General features: G+C 41.3%; 1 protein-coding gene across 1 annotated transcript in view; it reads left to right on the top strand.

Annotated features, from left to right (window-relative positions):
• The window catches only part of LOC145408966 (uncharacterized), an 8857-nt gene extending 590 nt beyond the window's left edge, over window positions 1-8267 (top strand). The window contains exons 2-7 of the mRNA XM_080279543.1: window positions 2398-2564; window positions 3348-3479; window positions 4593-4794; window positions 6323-6491; window positions 7048-7188; window positions 7985-8267. Of these exons, the coding sequence (XP_080135669.1) occupies window positions 2398-2564; window positions 3348-3479; window positions 4593-4794; window positions 6323-6491; window positions 7048-7188; window positions 7985-8124 (951 nt within the window). The 3' untranslated portion in view covers window positions 8125-8267. The remainder of the gene's footprint in view (window positions 1-2397; window positions 2565-3347; window positions 3480-4592; window positions 4795-6322; window positions 6492-7047; window positions 7189-7984) is intronic.
• The last annotated feature ends 1192 nt before the right edge of the window (window positions 8268-9459 follow it).

Here is a 9459-nt window from a genome sequence, read left to right on the forward strand (position 1 = left end):
TCTCTCTCTCTCTCTCTCTCTCTTAGCAAGGTACTTAAACTGAGCATACAGGATAGAACTAGAAGTATGGTTTCAAACTAGAAAAATTCCGGTTCAGTAAGGAAATAGGTAGAAATTGGTTTGGTAATAGAGTAGTAGACGAATGGAATAAGCTACCTAGTAAAGTAGTTGCTGCCTCTTCCATTGAGTTTCAAGCATATGCTAGATAAGCATATGACAAATAAGGGGTGGATATAGAAAAAAGAAAATCTTATAACCAATACTAATTCATAATTTTTCCTTTTCAGGTTACACTATGATAGTCTCTATTCTCCTTTCACACTTTCCTGTAAAATGTCCGCGCCAGTTTTTCTATACTGCGTGGTGTTCTTTCTGACTTTTTCCTGCCGGCTTCGGCTGGAGGTTCTGGAGGACGGGGGAGAGCCTTCTTCTTTGCTGTCCTTATCTCATTCTAGTAGTTCAGTTACTCTTCTAGGAGCTGCCTAGCATGGGCCAATCGGCCTACTGCAGTTATCCTCTCATCTTATGTTCTTATGTTCTCTCTCTCTCTCTCTCTCTCTCTCTCTCTCTCTCTCTCTCTCTCTCTCTCTCTCTCTCTCTAATTCAGTAACCGGTTTCAGAAGTTAACGTATTTTTTCTCTCTTTTTCAGACGACAACGAGGGAGGGTGAAAGGAGAGGAAGAGATGAGAGGAAAAGAAGAAGAGGAAGAGAAGAAAGGGAGAGAGTAAAGGAGGGAAGAGGAGGGTGAAATATCAATAAAAGAGGGTGCAGCAGGGATCAAAGAGAGAGAGAGAGAGAGAGAGAGAGAGAGAGAGAGAGAGAGAGATGGGTGAGGGGTGACGGAAGGCAGGATGGGGGGATGGAGACGAAGAGTAAGGTGTGTGGACAAGATTACTATCACAGGTAAGAAACTAAGGACTGGGAGGCTTCGTAACACCTCTTCCTTTGCGATTTATTCTGCATATTACACCTTCAAGATTCTCTTGTGTAATTTTTATCATTTTAATATCGACATAATAGGCATCAGTAAAAAAAAAAAAAAAAAAAAAAAAAGACATTGAGGTGAAATGCATGGCAGGTTATTTTTTTTTTTCACATTTATTTCGTCATTCATCAGTAATTATTAGTTCTTGGGTTCCTTCTTTCATAGTTTAACAATAGATACAATTTTCTATTAATCTAAATACTTCTATAATACTTTCCAAGCAGCCATATCTCAAAAATAATGGTAACCCAAATTCAGGCCCTCCCCTTCCCCTTATAATAAAATCCAGGCTGGGCCCCAAGTGGAATGTGTAAAAAAAAATCGCTGAAGGAGAGGTGTTTAGAAAGTTTTTTTTTTTTTTTTCCAAACCCACTTATATAACTGCCATGTTAAAAAATTCAATATCCTACAGATTTTCATTTTCGAAAGTCATGAATATATTAATAAAATGGTATTCATATATGTACAGATTTTTTTTTATTTAATGGATAAAGTATATGTTCTTTGATATGGGTAGCAGTACAATATTTACTGTCTGTATCTGCCCATCTATCTATTTATCTATCTATCTATCTACTTGTCTGTCTGTCTATCTGGATTTGGCTGTTTCTGTGTTAATCTGTATCTCTGTCAATCTATCTGTCTATCTTCTGCCTTTCATCTGTGTCTGTCTACCTACCTACCTGTCTATCTATCTTTCTGTCTATCTGCCTCTCTGCCCGTCTACACAGTCTAACACCCATTAACTTTTCAGTGGTGGTGACTGCCGTGGTGGTAGTGTTGACTCTTCTAGCTACAAGTGGTGGTGATGGTGGTGGTGATAGTGGTGATGGTGGAAACACAATCACCCTCACCACTCATCCATGGTCACCACACGCCTCACCATATCCTCACCACACACCCTACGATATGGTGAGTATTTTAAGTAGAGGAGGCTTCGTAGCACTTCTTCCTTAGTGATTTATTTTGCATATTACATCTTACTTTTCCCTTGTTACTCGACATTGGCTTTTGTTGCACTGTACAGGTAGGCAAAGAAACTGTTAGCGCTGTGCAGTAAAAAAGTACATGATATAGTACTTATTGCGAGTACAGTAAAGTGAAAATAGTGATCTGGGTGGAAAGAGTGTACACTGTCATGGCGATATATAGATATTACGTAATCAGGAGCTCCCAGGATCCCCGCTCCATCACTTTCAGTTGGGCTGTTCTCCTTCATTTTTTTTTTTAATTGATAATTTTGAAAGGGAAAAAAATGTTCAAATTTGTAATTCATAGTGGTATGATACAAATGTACATATAGAAGATGATGATGATGATAATGATAATTAATATTCTTATCATTTTTATCACTATTATGTTATTATTGTCATTTTTTCCATCCTATATACATTCCCTTCTCTCCTTACAGACTGGGCCAAGAGTGTTGTTAGTGGGGGGCCAGAAGGGGGGCGGAGGGGGTTTGCTGGAGCGTCTACTGGGGGCCCGGAGTGAGGGCGAGGGGGGGCAGGAGGGGGGGCTGGTAATATTGGACAAAATCCAGCCTCCCTCACCAGATATTAACTGCATCACCACAAGGTACGTATGATTTGGCTTCTGTCTCTAGTTTCCATTTTCATATTAACCCCTTTATTTCAATTTACGTTTTTCTGTTTTATTCCTCTTAATTTTACGATAGGTTTTTCGAACTGGAGAGGTTAGATAGCCTTCATTAACTCCTTCACTACTACGGGTCTTTTCTATAGTTAAATAAAATTGCCTGTGAGTAGCATTAATACCCTATAAATAACGTTATCTGATTCAAGAGGTACGGTACCTTGGCCTAAAACTGACACTTCCCCATTAGAGAGAGAGAGAGAGAGAGAGAGAGAGAGAGAGAGAGAGAGAGAGAGAGAGAGAGAGAGAGAGAGAGATCAACACAAAAACAATGCACTATACTCCATTTGCCTTAACTTGGTCTAAAGCTGCCATCATTCCCTCGTGAATGCTGAGCTGAAGCAATAGATTAACACTCGAATATGATGCTAGTCACGAAAAAGTGCTACGGAGAGAATGTAGGGCCATAGTTTTGTCATACTGTGCCCTCGTCCTTTTGCTGCTTATCTTCTGTAACTTGACAGTATTATGGTTCGATATCCTTACCTTAGCACTTCTTCGTGACTAGGATAATATTCTGTGTTAATCTATTACTACAGCTCATTGTTCAAAATGGAAAGATGGCAGTTTTAGACCAAGTTGAATTAAAGAGTATAGTGCATTACTTTTGTGTTGATCTCTCTCTCTCTCTCTCTCTCTCTCTCTCTCTCTCTCTCTCTCTCTCTCTCTCTCTCTCTCCCTCATTTATTTATTTTTTGCCATCAGAGTGTCTCCGGTATACCCGCTGTGTCCCCATCCTCCTCACCACGACCGTCACATCACCAACAAGCTACTGCAAGAGGGAACATGGCAGATCAACACACTGGCACTACTTATCAAGGCACTACGTCACTTCCCGTATGTATAACCTCACCATTAGTAACAGTCTAATAACAAATACGGTTACAAATAAGTTACCTATATTCACAACGCAGGCACTATACATTTCAAGGCGCTGTGTCACTTACCGTATTTTTTTGTTTATAATTAATAACCCTCCACTAACAAACATGGCCTTCCAGAACGTGTTTGAAAAGTAAAATAATGTAGTTAGTGATTCCCTTCTACTTAACTGGCTTCCTCTTCTTATCAAGGCGCTGCGTCACTTCCCGCGTATATTTGTTCACCATTAATAATAATCTTTAATTTTCAGGCCAAATTTGATTTTCTAAGGTACCTCTGAATTTCTGTCCTTCTGTCTTATCCTCCATTTCAAGCTGCACTTCTGGTAGTTCTACTACTGCTGTTGGAGATGGTCATTATTCTTACTCTCCAGAGCTGTCAGTAGTTGTGTTCCTTGGGGTGCTCTTCTGTCACCATTAACCCTTACACCATTTATCACTCTTCATCACCACCCTACCAACACTTAATGAGGCCTTTCGCCATCTTCCATATGTATTATTTCCTCATTACATTTCTTTAATCTCACTCAGCAGATAAAACATTCCACATTCATCCATCATCCATCCATTCATCATCCTAACTCGATTTTCTCTTATTTGTCCGGTGAAATGGGCCACACATCCAATAAAAATTTCCTAGCAACTGATTATTCTTCTATTATGCGATCATCCTAGCACCACTTATCACCACTGTAGCGCCATTTACCAGTGCCTTTCACATCTTCCTCTGACCGGTTTTTCAGACATCCCTCTCCTTTGTCACTCGTCACTTGAAAGGGGAATGGCGGACTGCAGGAGACGGGCAGCTTCAACCTACAGTCCACCGGGATTACGTTCGGATGAGCCGGGGACCACAACAACATCAAGAAAAAACAATGTACAAATTATCCCTCTTGTTAGGCGCAATGGTGGACTGTGGTGGTGATGTCGGTGGTGTTCAATCTGGCCGTGGCTGGTGAGGGAACAGGTGTAGGTATAAATCATACCATTGCTCTTACTCTTCCCGTAAAAATAAGACTAAGTTACGACACATACCTGAGTATAAGTTTGTTTTTGTTTGTCGGTTCAGGTCGAGCACGCTGGTGGACGGCGGTGGTCATGTTGGGGTGTTTAGTTTGGCCGTGGCGGGTGCGGGTGCGGGTGCGGTGGTGGCGGTGGAGCCTGTATGGGCGTCAGCAGTGAAGCTACATGCAGGAGCGGCCATGGGCGGGGTGGCGGACAAGGTGACCGTAGTACACCACGCCCTTACACACCGCCGTGGACATGCCAAGGTAACACACACACACACACACACACACACACACAGAGGCCCTTATGGAGACACTTGCTCAAAAAGACATTGCCTTAACAATTTGGCCCTCCTAGTACACCAACTCACATCCTTTTCCCTACCACTGTAAACATTATAGCACAACACGCGAAGGCCTAGACATAATGAGGGAGGTCCTTCGTAGGCGAATCTATCTATCTATCTATTGCCAGACGCCTCAATCCCGTTTGGGGTGGCCACAAACAAATCGCTTCCAAGTCGCCCTGTCCCCCGCCATTTCACTGCCCTGCTCCCAACTACACCCCCCTCTCTCATATACCTCTCCACCCCATCTCTCCATCTCATCCTCGGCCTCCCCCTCCCTCTTTCCCCCTCCACCTCACTCACATACACTCTCTTCGTCAGTCTTTCACCCTCCATCCTCTCCACATGGCCAAACCACCTCAGTGTGTTCCTCATAACGCTTCCTATCACATCCACATCAACACCACAACGCTCCTTTATATCCTCATTCGTCAGCCTGTCTCTCCATGTGACTCCACAGGCTCCTCTTAAATAACTCATTTCCACGGCTCTCACTCTTGACTTGTGTCCTTCCAACAACGTCCAAGCTTCACTTCCGTACGTTAGAGTTGGTATCACAATACTGTCATGTAGTAACTTTTTCACTTCCATGCTCACTTCCCTGTTTCTTATCACTGCTTTCAAAGAACCAGCAACCTTTCTTCCCTGCTGCACCCTTTCAAGCACTTCACCCTCCAAACCTCCATCCTTACTCATCACACTACCCAAGTACTTAAACGTACTCACATTTTCCAATTCCTCACCATCCAACCTCGCTGTACATTCACTGACTTCACCTCTCTCAAAGACCATCACTTTACTCTTCCCTACATTCACCTTTAGATTCCGTTTCTTACACACTCTCTCAAACTCATCCACCAAGCCTTGCAGCTCCCCTTCGTCTTCACTCAACAACACAGTATCATCTGCAAACAACAGTACAGGGAGTTTCCAAACACTATCCTCTCTCACCAGGGCCACTCCAACATCCACTACCTTACCTTGTACCTCTTTTATTACCCCATCCATGTACAGATTGAACAACCATGGAGACATGACACATCCCTGTTTCAACCCAACTCTTGGTTTTAAAAATATTCCAGAACCGCCTGCTTTAAATATATGTTTTTTGTTTACTTGTCATTGTGTCACTTACTGTTTATGGGGAATGTAGGTATCCATATATATATCTTCAATATCCCAAAGCCCCAGAGATAGCTAAATGACAGTGACAACAAAAATAATGATGATATGATTCTTTTTAAAATTTTCCCGGTTGAAGTACAAAGCTGATAATGTTGATAATAATGATGAAGAAAACTTATAATGCTGACATTGAATATAAGATGATTTTCGTGTCCTTGCATTTTCCCAGTTGAAGTACAAAGTTGATGGAAAGAAAGAAGGCTGATGATGCTAATAATGATATACAGTAAGATGAATTTCGTGTCCTTGCATTTTCCCAGTTGAAGTACAAACCTGGCAATCTGGGAGGGACCTCAGTGATAGAAGTGACCCCGGCTGAGGCTGACGTATTGCGAGCCTCACGACCCCTTGACCTGGTGACCTCTGTGACCTTAGATGACCTCGCCCCTCTTATCAACACATCCGTCATCCTGTTGAAGCTGGATGTAGGTCAGTGTGGCGACAGAAAGTGGCTAGGCTATACCAGTACTTTTTCATTTTACTTGGGGATAATTTTGATGGTGATAACTGTGGTGATAGTTGTGGTGGTGGTGGCGATAGAAGTAGTAGGGATGATGATGAGGACTTTAATGTAATTGTCATGGTGTGGTGGTGCTATAAATACTATGTTTTCCATTTATGTTTAGTTTAAAATTGCCATCTCTCCATCTTGAATGCTGATTTGTAATTGCAGATCAACGCAAGTAGATTACCACTAGCATAGAAACTGCAAAATAATGAAAAACTGTTTCAAGTTAAGATGAACGAACTAGAGTGATGATGGTGATCATTTTTGTGTTGATGGTCACTATGCTTATCAAGATAATCGCAGTTCTGAATGTGATAATGGCATTACCGGCTGTGATGTTAGTGGTGTTGATAGTGACAGTGGTAAAAATGCTAAGAGTGAATATTTGGTGATGATGATGGTGATGATGATGATGATAATTTACTGTATGTATATCTTTACCCACGTCCGTTTATCTTTCACTCATTTGTGCAACAGAAGGGTGGGAATGCCGAGTTGTGATGGGCGGGAAGAGACTGCTAACCTCGCACTACGTCCCTTACATCTTTATGGAGTGGGCGGTGATGGCCAACAACAGACATAAGTATCATGCCCCCTGCCGTCCACACCACCTAACAGGTAAAGAGGGTTTGAACGCCCACATCTTTATCGAAATTAAAGCTTTTGCCCACAAAGCTTTACTGAAATGAGAGTTTTTAGATTTACACCTTTGATGAAATGTCTTTTTTTTTTTCTTTTTTAAATACAAAGAAGAGAGAACCAAAGCCTGGAAGTCCTCTCCAAGAAGAGAGAGAGAGAGAGAGAGAGAGAGACATACAAGATCCATTTATTTCAGTATATGTGGACACAATGCGTTTAAAGACTAGGGACAATAGGCGGAGGGATGTACAAACTAAAGAAGACAATTCCAGAGCTGACCTGCCGTATACATGAACAGCTAAAGAAAGGTTCCGGTTAACTCTTTCATCAGAAATGGACAGAAAAGAATTGAGAGTGCGCTGCTGAACAGGTGCTTCGATCCCGCCGTAATGGAGGAGTAATGCAAACAGACAGTTCATGAACACCTTTTAAATCTCTACATGTTAACTGGAAGTAATTTTAACGCCATACCTCTACTGAAATGGGAGTTTAAGCCTACACTTTAGTGAAATAATACCATGTTTACTGTGACTTGGCCTAAAATTGCCATCTCTCTACCTTAAATGCTGATTTGTAACAAGAGATTAACACTAGAATATGATTTTGATCAAGAAAATGTGCTGTGGAAAGGATGTGGGGCAATAGTACTGTCTTTGTCTACCACTGAGCTATGTGAAATAAGCTACAAAAGGGGGAAAATCTGGGCTAAAATAAATTGAAAGAACTATAGCTATAACCCACACCTTTAAGTCTAACCCCTTCCTCTTCCCGGCAGATATGGTTCGCTGGCTGGTAGGCAAGGGGTACCAGCCACACATCAGCAAGTCGGGTGTGCAGCTCAACCCGGCCAAGGTGGACGACTGGAGGGCTTCAGATATCTACTGGAGGCATCAAGCAGCTCCACACCTGCACTGAAGGAATTAATATCCCACTCCGTTATTGAAAGGAGAGTGTTATTCCCCACGCCTTTACTGAAAAAAGTAATATTTTAACCTCTCACGTCTTGAAATCAAACCTAACCTAACCTGAAACTAAGAAAACAAGACTAGTTTAACCTACACTTTCCTGCATAAGAAAAGGTGCAAAAAGAGCACACAGAACGAAATGAACTCCCGGGTCGGGTGCTTATACTTGACGTTACCAGTTTGACTGTGCACAAGGCTGTTGGTATGCCACTGACTCTTATAACCAAACCTACCTCCTCTAGTTCACACACCTGTCATATCAGCCTCTTGCAACAAGGACTGACCAACAGACAAATATATGATCAGTTCTCTGTCTTAACTAAAATTCTTTTTGAAGGAAGAACATCACGTGATAATTTCCCTGTCGTAATCAGGATTTGTGTTGACAGGAAGACCAAGAATCATGCGATAATTTCTCTTTCGTAATTAGGACTTCTTTTTGAAGAGAGAACAAGAAACATGCTATAAATTCGCTTTCCTAACTAGGAATTGTTTGTGCAGAAAGAAGAAAAGACGGGATTAATACCCTGTGAAATTATAATCTGTTTTTGAATGCTGAAAAGTGTACGATCAATTCCCTGTCGTGACTTAATTGTTTCTGAATTTAGAACTGGAAACATGATTAATTTCTTGTAACTACGATTTCTTTTTGAATGAATAACCAAAAACAGACAATGGCATGCTTACGACAAGGAGTTGATCCCGGGCCAGGATTGCTATGACGCTAAGAATACTGTAGCTGATCTTACACCACAACCACTACCTCCTGTTAGTTGTTAGTGACATAGTTATAATTACCTATAAAGACACAATACTTTCACGCCATCGGATATTTGCTAGTGGTATCAGTACAGCAAGTCCTTTATATATATATATATATATATATATATATATATATATATATATATATATATATATATATATATATATATATATATATATATATATATAACCTCTTTTGATGTTCTTTTAAGCTGCTGGAAACACTGTAGCAACATTTCTGGGCACTTGTCACTCATTAATAATTTCGAATGAGAGGCCTTTCACTCCGATGGATTTTTGCAACTTTAGCATAACCATAGCACGGCACGTCGGCACCGCATTACACATATCACCCTCTCACCACACCACCCTCTCATTACATTATCCCCTTTCACACCACACCACACAAAATCACCTTCCCAAAGCCAACAAAACCAAGAGCATTAACTGAGAAGCCCTGAAGTTCCCGCGTCTAGTGCTTGCATTTTGTGTGTGTGTGTGTGTGTGTGTGTGTGTGTGTGTG

The sequence above is a fragment of the Coenobita brevimanus genome, chromosome 79 (genome assembly GCF_032717465.1).
Source record: "Coenobita brevimanus isolate Jiangsu-jjx chromosome 79, ASM3271746v2, whole genome shotgun sequence".
In the NCBI taxonomy this organism is placed as follows: Eukaryota; Metazoa; Arthropoda; class Malacostraca; order Decapoda; family Coenobitidae; genus Coenobita; species Coenobita brevimanus.